This window comes from Erythrolamprus reginae, chromosome 6 (genome assembly GCF_031021105.1).
Source record: "Erythrolamprus reginae isolate rEryReg1 chromosome 6, rEryReg1.hap1, whole genome shotgun sequence".
Taxonomy (NCBI): Eukaryota; Metazoa; Chordata; class Lepidosauria; order Squamata; family Dipsadidae; genus Erythrolamprus; species Erythrolamprus reginae.
The window spans coordinates 2,022,878-2,044,505 of NC_091955.1; the positions used below are offsets into that span (position 1 = coordinate 2,022,878).

The window sequence follows — 21,628 nt, forward strand, 5'->3', positions numbered from 1 at the left end:
AACTGCCCACCATTTCTGGAAGAAACAGATTCAGGAATTTATTTATTCATTATTAGAGTTGGAAGGGACCTTGGAGGTCATCTAGTCCAACCCCCTGCAGGAGACCTCTACATTTACTCCTTACTGCTTACTGCAAATGACTGCTAGGTCAGTACTGGGGAATAAAACTTATCTTTTTTTAGGTCCTCGCAGAGGGGCGGCATACAAATCCAATTAATAAACAATTAATAAACAATTGGTATATTCATGGGGCGAAAAATTACATTTTGCCTGGGTGAAAGCTGTCCAGCTCCTATGCTTAGGACACTCAATTTAAAACAAACAATTCCATATTTTACTAGAAAGAATCACAAGTCTTTTACAACACATTGATTTCCTGATGCGTCTACATCTGATGCGTTTTATTAATTTAATAATAACAATTTATTAGATTTGTATGCCGCCCCTCTCCGCAGTCACCTTTTCATTATTTGCTTTTTATACTGTCATTTTATACTTCCATATCTTTTTAAAAAAAATTACACTGTATGGAATATGCTAGCCTTTGGCCATAATAAAGTTTTTGTAGGGTTGAAAAAGGGAAGGGGAAAAAAAAACCCACAAGGAAATTCATTTTGGAGCCCCTGAAGATGAGTCTGGTGCGAATACAAACCGAGAATAAAACATTATTTCTGTGGATTTAACACAGAATTGTATTCTTAAATCCAACCCATGAAATCTTCCCGTTCCGTTGGGCTGGAAGGAAACCATTTTTCTTAACAAAATAGGATGCAAAAGCAGTTTGTTTTCGACGTCGTTTGCAAGGTCCAGACAATTCCGGCAGTCCAGAATTATGGAGATAAGAAAAATATGTACATATGTACATATAAAACACGCCGCGAAAGCCTTCCTGATTTGAAAGTTTAATGCAAACTTCTTCGTATTCTCTACTTTTTGGAAAAAAATCAAAAAAAACACAAAAAGAATAACAGCCCGCCCTCCAACAAAGCCGAAAATACAAAAATACAACCAAGAAAAAAAATGTTTGAAATTATTCTACATAATCCAGTTGAACTATTTTGTTAATGATAAACCAAAGCAGGTTAACACTGAGAACAGAGTCTTAAATCATTGAGGAACTAACAAAGAGGTCCACTTTAAAGTCAGAACATTTCGGTTATTCCTGGACCAGTTGTCTCTCTCTTCTCCATCCTTCTGAAGTCCCTTCCGTTCGCGATGAATGCAACTTTTCGGCATCGCAGTATAAAATATGGCCTTTTTTTTTTTTGGTGTGTGTGTGTTTGTATGTGTGTGTTTTGTTAAAATCCTCCTATTCTTCTAATGCTTTGGATGTGTTTTGCAATGCAGGATGAAATCACCTGGGGTGGAAAGCGTCCTTCCCTGCCTGCTTGGGCACCGAGATGGGTCTATTTTCCACCCTCCATCTCTGACATCTTGGGTGGGATTCATGGGGTCGACCTGGATCACTTGGTCCCTGTGTGTATTGTGGTTGTGGCTATCGTTGTCTGTCTGGGCCTCCTCTCCCCGCCAGAAGAAATACCAGGCGAAGCTGAAGAAGTGAAACTACAGAGAGTGGACGAGGGATTGCCTGAAGGAAGAGAGAGAAAGAGAGAAAGAAAGGAAGGAAGGAAGAAAGAAAGAAAGAGAAGAGACATCAACCATCAACATCTAGGCAACCGATGGATGCAATGCTCAGAAGATATACCCTATTTTTCGGTGTATAAGATGCACCTTGTTCCTTCCTAAAAGAGGCTGATAATTAGGGCGCGTCTTATGTAGCTTTTTTCCCGGGCCCTAACTAGCTACTAATGATCTTCCCAGCTCTTACCTTGCAGGCTCTTTCATTGTTACTCTCTGCGAAGAATGATTTCCAAGTCCTAAGTCTTTGCAGGGTTTTTTTCATTATTCTAACTTGCTCTGAGTAAGTTTCTTTCCAGCCCTAACAAGGTGCTAACAATATTCCCAGCTCTTACTGGCTTGCAAGCTCTTTCATTGTTACTCTCTGCCAAGAATGTATTCCAAACCTGTCTTTGTAGGGTTTTTTTTCCATTGCTTTATTTGTTCCACATATTTCTTTCCAGCCCTAACCAGGTCCTGTTAATGTACTTACTTTGCAGGCTCTTTCATTGTTACTCTCTGCGAAGAATGTTTTCCAAGTCCTAAGTCTTTGCAGGTTTTTTCCCATCATTCTAACTTGCTCTGAGTAAGTTTCTTTCCAGCCCTAACAAGGTGCTAACAATATTCCCAGCTCCTACTGGCTTGCAAGCTCTTTCATTGTTACTCTCTGCAAAGAATGTTTTTCAAGCCCTAAGTCTTTGCAGGTTTTTTTATTGGTCTAACTTGCTCCAAATGTTTCTTTCCAGCCCTAAACTGGTGCTAATGATGTTCCCAGCTCTTACTGTCTTGCAAGCTCTTTCATTGTTACTCTCTGCTAAGAATGTTTTCCAAGCCCTAAGTCTTTGCAGGTTTTTTCCATTGCTCTCCTTGCTCAGATTGTTTCTTTCCAGGTGCTAATAATGTTCCCGGCTCATAAAGCTATAAAAAAACCATACAAAGACAGGTTTGGAAAACATTATTGACAGAGAGTAACAATGAAAAAGTTTGCAAGTGGGAAGGAGCTGGGAACATCGTTAGCACCTGGTTAGGCCTGGAAAGAAACATTTGGAGCAAGTTAAAGCAATGAAAAAAATCCTGTAAAGAGGGCTTGGAAAACATTCTTTGCAAAGAATAACAATGAAAGAACCTGCAAGGTAAGAGCTGGGAAGATTGTTAGCACCTAGTTAGAGTTGGGGGGGAAAAGCTACATTCAGAATATAAGACACAACGGAATTTTCAGCCTCTTTTAGGGAGGAAAAAGGTGGGTCTTATACTCTGGAAAATGTGGTAAATCTAATAAATTAAATTAAATTATGCTGACCTGGGGCCATAATAAATAAGTATGGTTTGATTGGATCTCTAATGATCTTTTTTGCAAGTCCATATTATTCACGTTAGAACCACATGTCCCTGATCCAAACACTGATGATGGACCGCAGGCATCTCGCTTGAAGCTGCTTTTAGATACTGAATTCCAAAATGGGAATAAATCTTCAAGTATTAGCTGCCTTGCTTTGACTATCTCTAAAACTCCCTCCTTTTGCTCCGGAGAGGAAATGACTAGTGTTGGGCGAACCCAACAAAGTTCGGGTTTGGCACCCGAATTTTTTTTAAAGTTCAGGCTCGGCACCCGAACCCGAACTTTTGCCGAACTTTTGCAAAAATTCAGGTTCGGGTTCAGTATACTGAACCACGCAAAGTTCGGTACGAACCCGAACTTTGCAGGTTCGGTTCGCCCAACACTCGAAATGACATTTGGAGACGAGACGTTTGGAGATTCTGCCGATCAAAATGACAAGAGATCTGATTCAAGCCACCTGCGAGACAGGCTGAATTTTGGTGCAACAACTTGATTTGGTAACGGGATCAAATCCAGGGCCCCGGAAAATTCAGACCAGCTCCAAATATAGGAGGAAGACAAATTATCTCTAGGGCTGCATTATTATGGAGGCTAAAACATATGAAGAATGGTTGCTGGAACTGAGTATGTCTAGTTTAAGGGAAAAAAGGACTATGGGACGGTAGAAATCATGATTTGTAGAACGAAGCTTGTCCAGGCCATGAAATCTCTTTGGGATGAGTAGCTTCATGATTTGAAACTTTGCCCCTAGACTTGCTAGTTTATTATTTATAGCCAGTTTCTTGCATATACAAGTATAAAGTATTAATTCCTAGTTACAATGGGAATTATTAATATGTAACAGATAGCATGCAGACATAATCCTGTCAAGGCGGGATGGCTAAGTAAACAGAAGAGTATCTAATTAGTTTTTTTAACCTTAGACAAACAGAAGGATTTTAATTACCTTAGGTAAACAGAAGCCTAAATGAATATTATTTCCTTAAACAAAGGAGTGGGTTACCTTTGATCAGCATGTAGGTTTAATCCTATCATATCCACAGAGGGCATTCCACATGGATAGTTAACCCACAAGGGAGACATGATAGCAGTCTCCCAATATCTTAGGGGTTGCCACAAAGAAGAGGCAGTCAACCTATTCTCCGAAACACCTGAGGGCAGAACAAGAAGCAATGGGTGGAAACTGAACAAGGAGAGAAGCAATTTAGAACTAAGGAGAAATTTCGTGACAGTTAGAATAATTAACCAGTGGAACTGCTTGCCACCAGAAGTTGTGAATGCTCCATCACTGGAAGTTTTTATTACTGTTCTCAGTAATTATTGTTCTCACTGTCAGGACATTTCTCCTCAATTTCCAGCTATTACTTCTTGTCCTGCCTTCTGGTGTTTTGGAGAATAGGTGTCAAGCCTATTGAATTTTTTTTTGTTTATTTATTGATTTTCATAAAATGAAAGATACATCTCAATGGTCTTTTACAGATCATGGCCTGTTTCCATTACAAGCCTGAATTTGATTGGGGTGTGGGCACCCATTAAAATAGCTTGACTCCCTCTTTTTTGGGGCAGCCCCTCAGATTTTGGGAGACTGTTATTAGGTCTATTAGTCCTAGATGTTTTTAGTTAGACTGCTGTTAGTCCTTCTTTTCACTGACATATCCAGTTCCAGGAACCATTTTTGATATGTTTTAGCTTCCGGTCCCCTGATCATCTTTGTTGCTGTACTCCAAACTCTATGCAGAGTCCTAACCCTTTCTTTATATCATGTAAAAAAATGCCAATATTATACGTAACAGAAGGTGATCAATATTGGGTTAAATGAGCCTTGCTCCAAATGCCTGACGTATTCTCCCACCCGCCGTCTGTTGCATGCAATTGTACTTACACTCTTTTCTGGTCGTGCCATCTGGGAGGGGGTTGGCCAAACTAAGGTTGTTTGATACACTAATGTTGGAACCGCTATCCAAACTGCTGCCCAGGTGTAAGCGCCGCATGTGTCTCACCACAGCTGTGGCATTAAACGCTTGCTGGAAAAGATGAGAATGAATAAATGAATGGTTGACTATCTGGATAACTGACTGACTGACTGACTGACTGAATGGATAACAGTCATCCATTCAGTCAGTCAGTCAGTCAGTCAGTCAGTTATCCAGATGGTCAACCAGACAGTCATCTAACCATCCAATCAACCAGTCCTCCAGTCAATCAGTCAGTCATCCAGTCAGACACACAGTCAGTCAGTCAATCAGTTAGTCAGTCAGTCAGTCAGACACACAGTCAGTCAGTCAGTCAGTCAGTCAGTCATCCAATTATCCAGTCATCCAGACATACAGTCAGTCATCCAGTCAGACACACAGTCAGTCAGTCAATCAGTCAGTTAGTCAGTCAGTCAGTCAGACACACAGTCAGTCAGTCATCCAATTATCCAGTCATCCAGACATACAGCCAGTCAGTCAGTCAGTCATCCAGTCAGACACACAGTCAGTCAGTCAGTCAATCAGTCAGTCAGTCAGTCAGTCAGTCAGTCAGTCAGTCAGTCAGTCATCCAATTATCCAGTCATCTAGACATACAGTCAGTCAGTCAGATTCTCAGTCAGTCAGTCAGTCAGTCAGTCAGTCAGTCAGTCAGTCAGTCAGTCAGTCAGTCAGTCATCCAATTATCCAGTCATCCAGACATACAGTCAGTCAGTCAGTCAGTTAATCAGTCAGTCATAGTCCTCTCCAACAAAAGAACTTACTCTCCATTTGCTTTTTGCAAAGTTCTTCCGAATCTGAGCGCTGACAGACTCATGGATGTTTTTGCTGAGGGCTGTGTCACCGGCGATCCTGAAAAATAAAATGAAACAAAGAAGATGTTTGATGAAGTCATTGAAAGTTTACAAATGCTGGAATGTTTCTCGTCGTTCTTCCCAAGACAAGAATGAAATCCAGCTCTACATTTTTTTTATCAACGGGTTCAGTAAGAGGATAACTGCCCTGATGGTTACCAAGGAAACTCAGAATTAAACACAGCAGTACATTTTATTCTTGGATGATGATGATGGGTTTTGCCCCGAGTAATAATTTGAGTGTCTATGCGACGTTTCGGTGAAATCACATTCACCATCATCAGGCTGAAGTTTCAAGCTTCGTGCTGTTGTAAATATTTACAACAGCACGAAGCTTTGAATATATAGCTTGCTCACTCAAAATTGTCTAATCTTTGCCTTCCTGTGGCATATGTCCAGTTAGAAGTTCTTCTGGTTATCAGGCTAGGTTAGGAGTCAGCAACCCACAGCTCTGGAGCCGCGTGCGGCTCTTTCACACCATCTGCTGCAGCTCCCAGTCACTGGTTGGCTCCACAATTGATAGGGCTTTCGGTTAGGACAAGAAGAGGAAAAAGGATGACGCGCTAGGAAAAGACTCTATGGTGGAGGAACCAGACTTCCAGTCAACAAGGGAGGGGGAGATTGCTGTGCTAGGAGGAGACTCTATGGTCTGGGAACCAGAGTTCTGGTCAGCAGAGGAAAAGGTATGCCATGATAGGAGGAGACTATATGGTCGGGGGGAACTGGTCAACTAGAGGAAAAAGGATGCCATGCTAGAAGGAGACTCTATGGTTGGGGAACCAGACTTCCGGTCAGCAGAGGAAAAAGGACACCATGTTAGGAGGAAACTCTATGGTTGGGGAACCAGACTTCTGATCAACAGAGAAAAAGGACGCCATGATAGAAGGAGACTATGAATTGAAATGGGTTGGACTTAAACCATTTGTGGCAATGTAATGACTCTTGGCTGATGACTTGCTTGACTCCCTCCCATCTCTGCCCGCTCTTCGCCTACAGAACTCCGATTTCAGATTTATTTATTTATTATTTATTTATTTATTCAATTTTTTTAATGCCGCCCTTCTCCTTAGATTCAGGGGGGCTTACAACATGTTAGCAATAGCACTTTTTAACAGAGCCACCAGCCTATCGCCCCCACAATCCGGGTCCTCATTTGACCCACCTCGGAAGGATGGAAGGCTGAGTCAACCTTGAGCCGGTAAAGAGATTTGAACCACTGACCTACAGATCTAACAGTCAGCTTCAGTGGCCTGCAGTACAGCACTCTACCTGGAGCGCCACCCTGGCTCACATTTCCAAACCAGCTTACAACTTCATGGTTTCCTAGGTGGCGAATCGCCCATTCGAATATTCCGCGGGGTTGGTTCTACTTAGTTTTCTAGGTGAGCCAGTGGGACTTAGTTCTTGCCAAGGAAAACATCTGGCCAAGAAGTGATATATCTAAGCTTGGGTTTTATTGCAGATGGGTCAGCGGAATCATCTTGGCACATCTTCAGTCAACCACTTTCTGAACACCAGAAGGTTTTCTTTCCTTCTATAAACAAAAGCTCCCTTTAAAGCTTCCTGCCAAAATTTGTCGGGTCAAACTTTTCTGGTCTTGCCTTGCAAATGAGAGGGAAGGTCTCCACAGCCCTCAACTGTCGGAAATTCAGAGTCAGCTTTCTCCCTTCAAGGTATCTTCTGTGCTTAACCAGTTCACTTATTCCAGTGATGGTGAACCTATAGCACGCGTACCGTAGGTGGCACGTGGAGCATTTTTACTACCACACTGTAGGCGTGGCTTATTTTGTGGGTGTGGCTTGCTGGCCATGTGACCAGGTGGGAGTGACTAGCCAGCCATGTGACCGGGGATGGCTTAAAGGTCATGTGACTGGCTTAAAGGTGGCCAACTTGATGTCACTCACATCCAGGGTTAGGGTTAGAGTGCCTGTCCTCTCCTCACCTCCAAGAGATACAATTTCCTTATCTATTTACTATGACTGAACATCCAAAATATACTCTTTAATTCTATGTATATGTATTCTCTATGTGTACATACATATTACACACAGGCACACCAAAATATACATTATCTACTATATAAACTGTATGTGTATGTACACACACACACATGCAATCACAGCTCTTCTAAAATTATACACATTCAACCTCATTTACTGCAATGGGAAAAACGTATCCAGAGCCCAGAAGGGAAAAAAGAAAAGAAATCAAAATTTTTCTACTGGTTCTGCATACCTCATCTTCCCTGTAGCAATGTGTTGCCTTACATCAGCTCCAGCGTGTATGCGCACACTAGCCAGCCGATTTTCGGCCCTTGGGGAAGGTCATTTCGCCATCTGGAGACTTCAGGAAAGTGCCAAAAACCACCCAATGGGCAAATGAAGAATGGACTTCCGGTTTGTCCATTGTGCTGGGTTTTTTGCACTCCGGCAGCTTCCTGAAGCCCCGGAGTGCGAAAAACAGCCAAACGGGAAGTTTGGAAAAACAGACTTTGTGTTTGCCTGTTGTGCTGTTTTTTTGCACTCCGGAGGCTTCCTGAAGCCCCGGAGTGTGAAAAACAGTCAAAGCAGAAGTTTGGAAAAACAGACTTTCAGTTTTCCTGTTGTGCTGTTTTTCGCATCTCGGAAGATGTGGACACACGCGCATAAAAGGAATGGAGGATGAGGATGGCAGATTGCCGTTTCATTGGGAGCACATCGCAAATTTTCCCTTGACGGTGAGCGAAAAGAGCGTTCAATTTTTCGCTCCTTCGATTTTCCATTTCAAAAACATATCCTCTCTGCTTGCTTGGGCTGAATCGCAGATCTAACGCGTGCGGTCTGACTTGCATCATAAACAGTGAGTTGCCTGGAGCTTAAAAATCCAAGTCTGTTTTTCCCCCCGACAGGCTATGATATTATTATAATTAAATTTTCAGCGCCTTCTCTTTCTTCTGTGGTATTTTCTCTTTGCGTTTGGATCTTTCCCCAGAGACAAATGTGATTGTCCTACACATTGGTAAAAAGAATCAGAATACTAAATACAGTGGTACCTCCTGATACGAACTTAATTTTATTTATTTATTTATTTATTTATTATTTGGATTTGTATGCCGCCCCTCTCCGAAGACTCGGGGCGGCTCACAACAAGTGTAAAACAAATCATAAATAATTCAATTAATTAAAATATTTAAAGATTTAAAAAACCCCATATACTAACAGACACACACACAGGCATACCATGTATAAATTAAATGTGCCCAGGGGGAGATGTTTAGTTCCCCCATGCCTGACGGCAAAGGTGGGTTTTGAGGAGTTTACGGAAGGCAGGAAGAGTAGGGGCAGTTCTGATCTCCGGGGGGAGTTGGTTCCAGAGAGTCGGTGCCGCCACAGAGAAGGCTCTCCCCCTGGGGCCCGCCAACCGACATTGTTTAGTTGACGGGACCCGGAGGAGGCCCACTCTGTGGGACCTAATCGGTCGCTGGGATTCGTGCGGCAGAAGGCGGTCTCGGAGATATTCTGGTCCGATGCCATGAAGGGCTTTAAAGGTCATAACCAACACTTTGAATTGTGACCGGAAACTGATCGGCAGCCAATGCAGACTGCGGAGTGATGGTGAAACATGGGCATACCTGGGTAAGCCCATGACTGCTCTCGCAGCTGCATTCTGCACGATCTGAAGTTTCCGAACACTTTTCAAAGGTAGCCCCATGTAGAGAGCATTACAGTAGTCAAACCTCGAGGTGATGAGGGCATGAGTGACTGTGAGCAATGAGTCCCGGTCCAGATAGGGCCGCAACTAGTGCACCAGGCGAACCTGGGCAAACGTCCCCCTCGCCACAGCTGAGAGATGGTTTTCTAATGTGAGCTGTGGATCGAGGAGGACGCCCAAGTTGCGGACCCTCTCTGAGGGGGTCAGTAATTCCCCCCCCAGGGTAATGGATGGACAGATGGGATTGTCCTTGGGAGGCAGAACCCACAGCCACTCCGTCTTATCCGGGTTGAGTTTGAGTCTGTTGACACCCATCCAGGCCCCAACAGCCTCCAGGCACCGGCACATCACTTCCACCACTTCGTTGACTGGGCTAATTGGTTCCACGAGGAGGTTCGTAAGGTGAAAGGTTCGTAAGACGAAACAATGTTTCCCATAGGAAACAATGTAAAAGCAAATAATGCGTGCAAATCCTTCAGGAAAATCCCAAACTTTAGAAGGGAGGCGAACAGAGGGCAGGGAGGAGCAGCTAAAGGGGGCGGGTGGAAGAAGCAAGGCTAGGCTAAAGGGTGAGTGGGAAGGAAGAAAGGCAAGGGGGGCACCCCTCCCTTTTCTTTCTTTAAAAGACACCCTTTCAGTGCCTGTGCAAGCACGCTGTTCTCTGCAAAGTCTTTACCCCTCCAAGCCGCCCCTCCCTTTTCTTTCTTCAAAAAAGGGGGGAAAAAGAAACCCCTTCATCCCAGCAGCAGCGGCTTGGGTTTGTAAGGTGAAAATAGTTAGGAAGAAGAGGCAAAAAAGTCTTAAACACCGGGTTCGTATCTCGAAAAGTTCGTTAGAAGAGGCGTTCGTAAGATGAAGTACCACTGTATATACTTGGATATTATGAAGATTACGCCGTCATTCTGCCGTCAATCTTCTACGTTTCTATGTTTCTATGAACTTGTACACAACCTTCACCCTGTCAAAGACTTTGGAGTACTCATATACTACCTAAGTCCTAGAGCCCCCTGTAACAACATTGCCAAAAAGGCACTAAGGGTTTTTAATCTAATCTTGTGTAGCTTCTTCTCTGGTAACATTGAACTGCTAACCAGAACATACAAAACATTTGTCAGACCAATTCTAGAATACAGCTCACATGTCTGGAACCTGCATTGCATATCAGACATTAATACAACCAAGAGTGTCCAGAAATATTTCACAAGAAGAGTCCTTCACTCCTCCACTTACAACAAATACCTTTATTCCACCAGACTTGAAATATTGAAATTAGACTAAACTACGTCACCTCTGAACTGATCTAACTATAGTTCACAAAATCATATACCAAAGTATCCTTCCTGTTAATGACTACTTCACCTTCAACCGCAACAACACACAGGCACATAATAAATTCAAACTAAATGTAAACCACTCCAAACTCGACTGCAGAAAATACAACTTCAGCAACAGAGTGGAATGTCCTCCCTGACTCTGTGGTTTATTTTATTTATTTTTATTTATTTATTTTGTCCAATACACAATGAGGGTTTTAGTGGGTATATATCTATATACACATAGTAAAATACATGATGAAGGTTATAGAGGAGATACTCATAGTAAAATATATCTAAGAAATAATAGAAAAGAAGATATAGTAATAGAACATATCAATGAAAGAGGTATAGGAATAGAAGAAATGTATAGGAGATATAGGAGGGCAATAGGACAGGGGATGGAAGGCACTCTAGTGCACTTGTACTCGCCCCTTTCTTCCCCAAACCCCAAAATATTTAACCTTAGATTGTCTACAGTTGACCTCCATTTCTAAGAGGTCTTTAAGGGCCGTGTATAAGCGCACCATTGTGCCTAACGTCCCTGTCCTATTGTCCTATTGTCTTTTTTTATCATTACTTTCCATGTTGTGTTTATATAAACATAACATATAATTTGTCAAACAAGTATAGGATAGTAGTTTATGTAAACCACTATCCTATACTTGTTTGACAAATTAAACAAGCAAACAACTATTTATGGACATGAGAAATGACGGGGAACTCTGGCCTTACCACGGATGACGGGCAGCCTGTTCGCAGGTATATCTTTTGTTGGGATCTTTCTCCATCAGGTTCCGAATAAAATCTTTCGCTGGGAGAATTGGAAAACAGAAGAAAGAAAGAAAGAAAGAAAGAAAGAAAGAAAGAAAGAAAGAAAGAAAGAAAGAATGAATTTTTTTTTAGGATATCTTAGGATGGATATATGTTTATCCCAGGCATGTTTCAATTCAGTTACTGTGGATTTACCAACCACGTCTGCTGGAAGTTTGTTCCAAGGATTTACTACTCTTTCAGTAAAATAATATTTTCTCATGTTGCTTTTAATCTTTCCCCCAACTGACCTCAGATTGTGTCCCCTTGTGTTCACTTTCCTATTAAAAACACTTCCCTCCTGGACCTTATTTAACCCTTTAACATATTTAAATGTTTCAATCATGTCCCCCCTTTTCCTTCTGTCCTCCAGACTATACAGATGGAGTTCATGAAGTCTTTCCTGATACGTTTTATGCTTAAGACCTTCCACCATTCTTGTAGCCCGTCTTTGGACCCGTTCAATTTCGTCAATATCTTTTTGTAGGTGAGGTCTCCAGAACTGAACACAGTATTATTCCAAATGGGGTCTCACAGTGCTCTATATGTTTCTATGTGTCTATGTTTCTATTTAAAATGGTTGTTATCCGTGAATGATCCTAACTGGTCTCTTACCAGATTCAGAAATATCATCCCAGTAGGGTGAGTCAAATTCGTATTCTGCTTTCAGAATTTGCTCGAAGAGCTTGGAGTCATTTTCATCGTAGAATGGAGGGTAGCCACAGAGCCTGAAAAAGAACATTAAAAACGGGTTAAGTCAGGGGGAAGGAACATCACTGAAGAAATCCATAGGATTTTTTTTTTCTTTTTAATAGTTTTGGAGTTGGACAATTCAAATGTCAGTTGAATAACAGTTTCAAAAATACAAGTTCTCCATCTTCAAGCTACCGGTCAAGCACAGCTAAGAAAATATATGTAGTGCTCCAATATTTGATAGAATAGAATAGAATTTTTAATTTGCCAAGCTTGATTGGAATTTATCTTTGGTGCATTTGCTCTCAGTGTACATAAAAGAAATGATACATTAGAATAGATTGGATTGGATTGGATTCGAATAGAATAGAATTCTTTATTGGCCAAGTGTAGTTGGACACACAAGGGATTTGTCTTTGGTACATTTGCTCTCAGTGTACATAAATAGAATAGATTAGATTAGATTAGATTAGATTGGATTGGATTGGAATAGAATAGAATAGAATAGAATAGAATAGAATACAATTATTTATTGCCCAAGTGTGGTTGGACACACAAGTGATTTGTCTTTGGTACATTTGCTCTCGGTGTACATAAATAGAATAGATTAGATTAGATTAGATTGGATTGGAATAGAATAGAATAGAATACAATACAATACAATTCTTTATTGCCCAAGTGTGGTTGGACACACAAGTGATTTGTCTTTGGTACATTTGCTCTCAGTGTACATAAATAGAATAGATTAGATTAGATTGGATTGGAATAGAATAGAATAGAATAGAATACAATACAATTCTTTATTGCCCAAGTGTGGTTGGACACACAAGTGATTTGTCTTTGGCGCAGATGCTCTCAGTGTACATAAAAGAAAATATAACTTTGTCAAGAATCATGAAGTTCAACACCTAATGGTCGTCCGGGTACAAATACGCAACCAAATCATATTAGGAACCTGTTCTGTCTCAGTGCCAAGCCGCCAGAAATCAGATGCAAACCAATGAAATAACTAATAAAAGGGTTTAATATTTACAAAAAGTCTCAAGAGTCCTTTAAAAGTCTTTTCAAAAGGAGAATTAAATCTAGCAAAGCCTCATCAATTGGCCAAAGTCCCAGAAAGAAGATAAACACGGTAGTAATTACCAGGTTGGAGCCAGATTTCAAGAGCGTAGATGTCAGAAGCTGACGGGAAGGCTGAAGTTCATTAATAACGAGCCACGAATGTGTTCTTTTAAACACAAGCTGAATACACAAACCACTATTTAAAGTGACTGTAATGAACTCCGTTGTTCTCTGCACTGAAGCATGGCTCGACTCACTCTTAAATACCCTGAGGGTGTGTCTCAGTAGTCAGCAGTGCTATTCTCAAGTAAATCTCCTCCTAGCAAACCACTCATGTCTCCTGGAGGCCCTATGCACTCTAGCATCCAGAAGAGGCTTCTCCTTTTCTCCGCTCATCCCAGGAAGTGCAGAAGGCCCTGGCTGTCCTTCAGTCTCTGACACCACGTCTTCTTAACTACTCACACCTCAGAGTTAGTCTCAGGTGCCAAAAACACAGGATGCCTGAGTCCATGACCAACTGTGCCTCTAGGTTTGCCTCTATGCTGCATCAAAAAATGATGCCAACCAGAACTGCACGTAGAGGTGGATCATCACCGTCATCATGTCTTCTATTTCATCTTTCCATAGCCTGGTGCTAAACTAGAACGTCTACTCAATACTGTCTCCCTAGTGAATTACTCCAGCCTGGATGCTCCCAATAAAAGTTTTGCGACGATACTTACAGAATATAGGCAATCACTCCGATGGACCAGCAGTCGACCGCTTTGCTGTAGGGTTTCTGGGCAAGGACTTCAGGAGCTGCAGGAAGGAAAGAAAGAAGGAGGGGGAAAATCCATCAATGAGAGAACATCGAATGAAACTGGCCAACATCCAACCGAGAACTCAAGGCCTGCTCACTGCAGCGTATGCCCTCCAATCTGCCCAATTGTCAAGCTGCCAGAAATGGAGAGAACAGACAAACTCAGAAGACTGTCCTGTAACTCCTTCCTATCTTCCTGCACTACTATTACTATTAGTTTTTTCTCATCATTCCTAGCACCCATTTCCTCCCACTTATGACTGTATGACTGTCACTTGTTGCTTGTGTCCTTACGATTTATATGAATATTGGTAGTTTCCTGATTTTATTTGAACCCTATGACAATCATGAAGTATTGTACCACATGATTCTTGACAATTGTACCTTTTCTTTTATGTACACTGAGAGCATATTGACAAATTCCTTGTGTTCAACCACACATGGCCAATAAAGAATTCTATTCTATTCTATTCTATTCTATTCTATTCTACTCTACTCTACTCTATATCCTACTCGACTCGACTCTATTCTATACTCTACTCTATATTCTATTCTAATCTCTACTCTACTCTACTCATAGAAACATAGAAGACTGACGGCAGAAAAAGACCTCATGGTCCATCTAGTCTGCCCTTATACTATTTCTTATATTTTATCTTGGGATGGATATATGTACTCTAGTCTACTCTACGCTACTCTACTCTACTCTACGCTACTCTACTCTACTCTACTCATAGAAACATAGAAGATTGATGGCAGAAAAAGACCTCATGGTCCATCTAGTCTGTCCTTATACTGTTCCTTGTATTTTATCTTAGGATGGATATATATATATCTACTCTACTCTACTCTACTCTACTCTACTCTACTCTACTCTACTCTACTCTATTCTATTGCATTCCAGTCCAGTCTATTACCAAAAGTACTAATTTTTAAAAAAATTGTTGGAGAAAATGAACAGGGAAGAGAGAAAAAAACACAGCAATTTTTCCTACAAGATCACATCCTATCTTACTCAGAAAAGGGACTGGGTTCATTTTGTGGTCCTCGCTTCTCTTCTTCTGACTGTTTTTTAACATAATAAGACTCAGTCATTTATGCAAGGGCCATTCTGAGCCATAAACATCCCCCACACTAAAATTGAGATAAACGATGTGAGCGCAAAAGGGATAAAAGCAAATTGTTTGATTTCTCCCTTCGGTGACCAGAGTGAAGACAGAGCTCTGGTCGGCAAAAGGAAATTAGAAACCACAGCAGAGATTATTTTAGATGCTGCTTATTATACCGCGCAGGGTTTTTTCCCCTCCTTAATGATGAATCTCTTTGTCAGCAGTATTTTGGCAAGAAAGAAATGCGGTGAAATTGCCTGTCAAAACGAAAGGGCGAATCTCCTGCGGGAAGAAAGCCCAAAGTTATCCAAGGCCCTGCAAGGTTGTGTGCTGAGATACAAATGATTGACGTCTCCACTTCGGAGCCGGGATTGGCTGGCATCCGAGAACGGGATGGGTTGAAGGCCCGATTAATGAAAACTCAGCTGCAAATGTCAAGAAAACCCACGAATGCATCCATTCCAAGGTGCAATTTGATGGAAAAACCACCGGAAAGTATTTTTTATGCCAGCTATGCGATGATGTGTTAAAAAGTCCCCAAAATCCCTAACGGAATTCAAAAAGGCAAGACATTTAAAAGGTTCTGTATGACTTTGTCGGCTCAAAAAAGCCCCACAAAAAATTATTTTGGCAACTGAAAATGAAACATAGCAACAGAAGATTGACAGCAGAAAAAGACCTCCTGGTCCATCTAGTCTGCCCTTATACTATTTCCCGTATTTTATCTTAGGATGGATATATGTTTATCCCAGGCATGTTTCAATTCAGTTAATGTGGATTGACCAACCACGTCTGCTGGAAGGTTTGTTCCAAGGATCTACTACTCTTTCAGTCAAATCATATTTTCTCATGTTGCTTTTGATCTTTCCCCCAACTAACCTCAGATTGTGCCCCCTTGTTCTTGGGTTCACTTTCCTATTAAAAACACTTCCCTCCTGAACCTTATTAAACCCTTTAACCTATTTCAATGTTTCAATCATGCCCCCACCTTTTCCTTCTGTCCTCCAGACTATACAGATGGAGTTCATGGAGTCTTTCCTGATAGGTTTTATGCTGAGGACCTTCCACCATTCTTGTAGCCTGTCTTTGGACCCGTTCAATCTCTTTTTGTAGGTGAGTCTCCAGAACTGGACACAGTATTATTCCAAATGTGGTCTCACCAGTGCTCTATACAGCGGGATCACAATCTCCCTCTTCCTGCTTGTTATACCTCAAGCTATGCAGCCAAGCATTCTACTTGCTTTCCCTTAAATAATAACCTTGAGTGGAGGATAATCTTCTGAATTACAGATCGTTACGACACTTTGTTTAGTGACTGTTCAAAGTTACAATGGCACTGATAAAATGCGACTTACGTCCGTTTTTCAAAGTCATAAACTTTGGAGCAAATTGAGACATTGAATTATGATCATTGGGTCACATAATGATCCCATTTTACGAACTTCTGACCAGCAAAGTCAATGGAGAAGCTGGATTCGCCTTCACTAATGTTGTGGTTAGCTCTGCCCCTGCTCCTGCCCCAAGGACTGTGAATGTAGGGGAGACATCCACATGCTGCAGGCCTGTTTTGCCCCCGGTGGAATCTGCTGATGAAGGCTCCTCTGACCAAGAAGACATGAGTGACAGGGAGAAGGAGAGTGGGGCAGATAGCTCAGAAGGAGATCAATTATCTAGCTCCTCCTTGGATTCAGAACAAGAGTTAATGATACAGCCACGCATGCAGAGAGCGATGCATAGGCAGCAACAACTGAGAGATTATTATCAAACAAAATGAGGCCACCTGTGGTTGGGTGGGGCTGTGGTCATTAGTGAGGCTGCTATAAATAGCAGCCTGTGGGTTGGGCCATTGTGGAGGATTATCTGATCGTTGTGTTTCGTGACTGCTTTACTGACTTTGACCTTTTGTGTGCTGATTTTTCCCCGCTTTGAAACTAAACCAGGGCAAAGTGTGTTTCACTTTGTGAAAGAAGAAGGACTGTGAATTGCCTCACAGCTGCAAGCTAAGTATCACAGAACTGATAAGGGACTTGTACAAATTACCAGTTTGTTTGGAGACGAGTGCTCTTTGCTATCCCAAAAGAGGGCTTGGCTTAAGTGAATTTTCATTATAAAGAACATTGTTTTGAATTTTCAAATGTGTGTGTGTCTGAAATTTGTACCTGTGAATTTTTGGGAGGAGTCTACCAGAGAGCCCGACAGAACAATGGTCAATTAGTTCAAATTGTTCCTTGACCAGTCAGATGCCCAAGTTAACTTTCGGGAAAACAATACTTTTTAAAAAAATAATTCTTTTTTTAATGGATGGATTTCAGAGAAAGGAGGAGGTTTCTCGTCTTCGTTTTTTCAACGCGAGGGTTTAAATTTAGCTGCTGTTTAGAACCTGGGAGAAAGGTGTGCGAGAAAGGAAAGTCAAATTATATGCCTGGGAAAAAATTAAGTAAATGCTGATAATTGGACAGTATCCCTGGGACCCAGGAGGTCTGCTTGGAGGAAGACAGAGCGAGAGAAATAATCAAGGATTTCGTTCTGGGGTATCGCAGCAATGGAAGATGTAGCCGAGGGCATAATCTAAGAAGGCCAGCATCGTTTTCAAGTCCCTGTCCCACGTTGCCTCGGTAACAAGTCACAGAAGGATGGAGAAGAGCTGGCAGGCACTGGAAATTAAATGAAACATAAGCCTGCGTTTGAACCACTGAAAAAGTTATTGACAGTGGAGTATAAAGATCCCCGAAGCGGGTGATGAGCAAAGAACCTTGATCAAAGTAAATGGATACCCAAGGCTGAGTCTTCAGTTTAGAATAGAGCTAGAAGGGACCTTGGAGGTCTTCTAGTCCTGCTCAAACAATGTGAGTAGTACAGTGGTACCTCCAATTACGAACTTAATTCGTTCTGTGACCAGGTTCCTAAGTAGAAAGGTTTTTATGTCAGTTGGCGGGCCCCAGGGGAAAAAGAGCCTTCTCTGTGGCGGCCCCGACTCTCTGGAACCAGCTCCCCCCCGAGATTAGAACTGCCCCTACCCTCCTTGCCTTTCGTAAACTCCTTAAAACCCACCTTTGTCGTCAGGCATGGGGGAACTGAGATATCTCCCCCGGGCCTATATAATTTATGTATGGTATGCTTGTGTGTATGTCTGTTTAATAATGGGGTTTTTAAAATATTTTAAATTGTAAATTATTAGATTTGTCATGAACTGTTTTTATTGTGTTGTGAGCTGCCCCGAGTCTACGGAAAGGGGCGGCATACAAATCTAATAAATAATAATAATAATAATAATAATAATAATAATAATAATAATAAGCAATTTTTCCCATAGGAATCAATGTAAGAGCAAATAATGTGTGTGATTGGGGAAACCACAGGGAGGGTGGAGGCCCTGTTTCCTCCTAGGAGATTCCTAGAGAGGCCCCACGGAGGCTTCTCCCTGCCTTTTCTGGCCCTGTCACTAAATGAATGGTAGTAAGTTAAAGACTAAATCTGACATGTTTTATGAAAAGGTCCAAGCTTTTGTGAGGATGCACGGAATGTCTATTTTCTAAATCTTGCATACTCAGAACGCAAGTAGAATGCTTGGCTGCACAGCTAGAGGTATAACAAGCAAGAAGAGGGAGATTGTGATCCCGCTGCATAGAGCGCTGGTGAGACCCCATTTGGAATAATACTGTGTCCAGTTCTGGAGACCTCACCTACAAATAGATATTGATCAAATTGAAGGGGTCCAAAGATGGGCTACAGCCTACAATAATGGTGGAAGGTCTCAAGCATCAAACTGATCAGGAAAGACTCAATGAACTCCATCTGTCTAGTCTGGAGGACAGAAGGAAAAGGGGGGGACATGATTGAAACATTTAAATATGTTAAAGGGTTAAATAAGGTCCAGGAGGGAAGTGTTTTTAATAGGAAAGTGAACACAGGAACAAGGGGACACAATCTGAAGTTAGTTGGGGGAAAGATCAGAAGCAACGGGAGAAAATATTATTTGACTGAAAGAGGAGTAGATGCTTGGAACAAACTTCCAGCAGACGTGGTTGGTCAATCCACAGTCACTGAATTGAAACGTGCCTGGGATAAACATAGATCCATCCTATGATAAAATACAAGAAATAGTATAAGGGACAGACTAGATGGACCAGGAGGTCTTTTTCTGCTGTCAATCTTCTATGTTTCTATTTGGGGCACTTACCAACGTATCCTGGGGTTCCACAGGCTGTGGACATGACATCTCCTTTCCCTTCCATTTTGGACAATCCAAAATCGCTGATCATGATTTTAGAATCTTCATCCTGACTGTAGTAGAGTAGATTTTCAGGCTTTAGGGAAGAGTAAAGAGAGAGAGAAAAATAGCCATTATATGAGAAGGGATGATAGAAGAATGTAGATTTTGAGTCCAATACAATGTGTTTCTAGTTTCCATTCCAGAATATCTCCAGGACCGCCTTCTGCCGCACGAATCCCAGCGACCGGTTAGGTCCCACAGAGTTGGCCTTCTCCGGGTCCCGTCGACTAAGCAATGTCGTTTGGTGGGACCCAGGAGAAGAGCCTTCTCTGTGGCGGCCCCGACCCTCTGGAACCAGCTCCCCCCAGATATCAGAGTTGCCCCCACCCTCCTTGCCTTTTGTAAGCTCCTTAAAATCCATCTCTGTCATCAGGCGTGGGGGAATTGAAATTTCTCTTCCCCCTAGGCTTATAGAATTTATACATGGTATGCTTGTATGTATGAGTGGTTTTTTAAATTGGGGGGTTTTTTAGATTGTTTTTAATATTAGATTTGTTTACATTGTCTTTTTTATATTGTTGTTAGCCGCCCCGAGTCTTTGGAGAGGGGCGGCATACAAATCTAATAAATAATAATAATAATAATAATAATAATAATAATAATTCCATCTGGGGCTTTTCCCCCCCACCCAATGTAAAAATACGTTTAAAATCTTGCATCGCCAAGCCTGTGCAGCAGTTAATTGGAAGTCTTTGATTTACAAGAAACAAGAAAACGGAGTTGATGAGTTAAACACAATTAAACGAAGCTAAAGAGGAATGCGTCTTGAAGAGATGAGCCGGAGAGACAATCTTAGCAGAGACTATCTTAGCTGATTAAACTACTGAAAATAATTTTCAAATACCTTACAAAGAGGGTAAGCGTGCTTTGTTCTTTGCCTAATTACAACAGGCTGGGGTGACTTCGGTGTGAAGAATTTGGCAACGCAACAGCTAGTTGGACTCGGCTAATGAAACTAATAAATTCGGACCACATTACTTGCGGGACCTCTTTCTGCCGCATGAGTCCCAGCGACATGTTAGGTCCCACAAAGTCGACCTTTTCCAAGTCCCATCAACTAGACAATGTCTCTTGGCAGGGCCTAGGGGAAGAGCCTTTTCTGTGGGGGCCCCAGCCCTCTGGAATCAGCTCTCCCCAGAGATTCGTATAACTCCCACCCTCCTCGCCTTCCGTAAGAACTTAGAAAACCCATTTTTGGCACCAGGCCTGGGGTCATTAGACTCTAGCTTCTGGCCGATGAGTGCGATGTATTTTTGTTGTTAAAAGTGAATGAATGATTTTAATGCTCCAGTGTTTTTAGAGTAATTAATTATATTAATTGGATTTTAGACTTGATATTGTATACTGTTTTTATTATGTTGTGAGCTTTCCCGAGTCCTTGGAGAGGGGCGGCATACAAATCCGATGAATGAATGGATGAACGAACGAACACATACATACATACATACATACATACATGCATACATACTGTTCTGTCGGGCTCTCTGGTAGAATCCTCCCAAAAATTCACAGGTACAATTTCAGACACACACACACACGTTTGAAAATTCAAAACAATGTTCTTTATACCGAAAATGCAAATAAACAGAGCCCTCTTTTGGTATAGCAAAGAGCACTTGTCTCCAAACAAATTGGTAATTTGTACAAGTCCCTTATCAGTTCTGTGATACTTAGCTTGCAGCTGTGAGGCAATTCACAGTCCTTCTTCTTTCACAAAGTGAAACACACTTTGCTCTGGGTTAGTTTCAAAGCGGGGAAAAATCAGCACACAAAGGTCAAAGTCAGCAAGGCAGGCACGAAACACAACGGTCAGATAATCCTCCACAATGGCCAAACCCACCGGCTGCTCTTTATAGCAGCCTCACTAATGACCACAGCCCCACCCAACCACAGGTGGCCTCATTTTCTTTGATAATAATCTCTCAGTTGTCGTTGCCTATGCATCGCTCTCCACATGCATGGCTGTATCATTAACTCTTGTTCTGAATCCAAGGAGGAGCTAGATAATTGATCCTCCTCCCTGTCACTCATGTCTTCTTGGTCAGAGGAGCCTTCATCAGCACATTCCACCGGGGGCAAAACAGGCCTGCAGCAT

At 41.9% G+C, this 21,628-nt stretch overlaps 1 protein-coding gene across 1 annotated transcript in view; it reads right to left on the minus strand.

Moving 5' to 3' along the window:
* Positions 1-474: 474 nt before the first annotated feature.
* CAMK1D (calcium/calmodulin dependent protein kinase ID) overlaps positions 475-21,628 on the minus strand; it is a 154,138-nt gene continuing 132,984 nt past the window's right edge. The window contains exons 5-11 of the mRNA XM_070755030.1: positions 19,441-19,567; positions 14,075-14,150; positions 12,213-12,325; positions 11,520-11,598; positions 5,692-5,779; positions 4,839-4,980; positions 475-1,588 (exon numbers count right to left, since the gene is read on the minus strand). Coding sequence (XP_070611131.1) covers positions 1,464-1,588; positions 4,839-4,980; positions 5,692-5,779; positions 11,520-11,598; positions 12,213-12,325; positions 14,075-14,150; positions 19,441-19,567 — 750 coding nt within the window. The 3' untranslated portion in view covers positions 475-1,463. The remainder of the gene's footprint in view (positions 1,589-4,838; positions 4,981-5,691; positions 5,780-11,519; positions 11,599-12,212; positions 12,326-14,074; positions 14,151-19,440; positions 19,568-21,628) is intronic.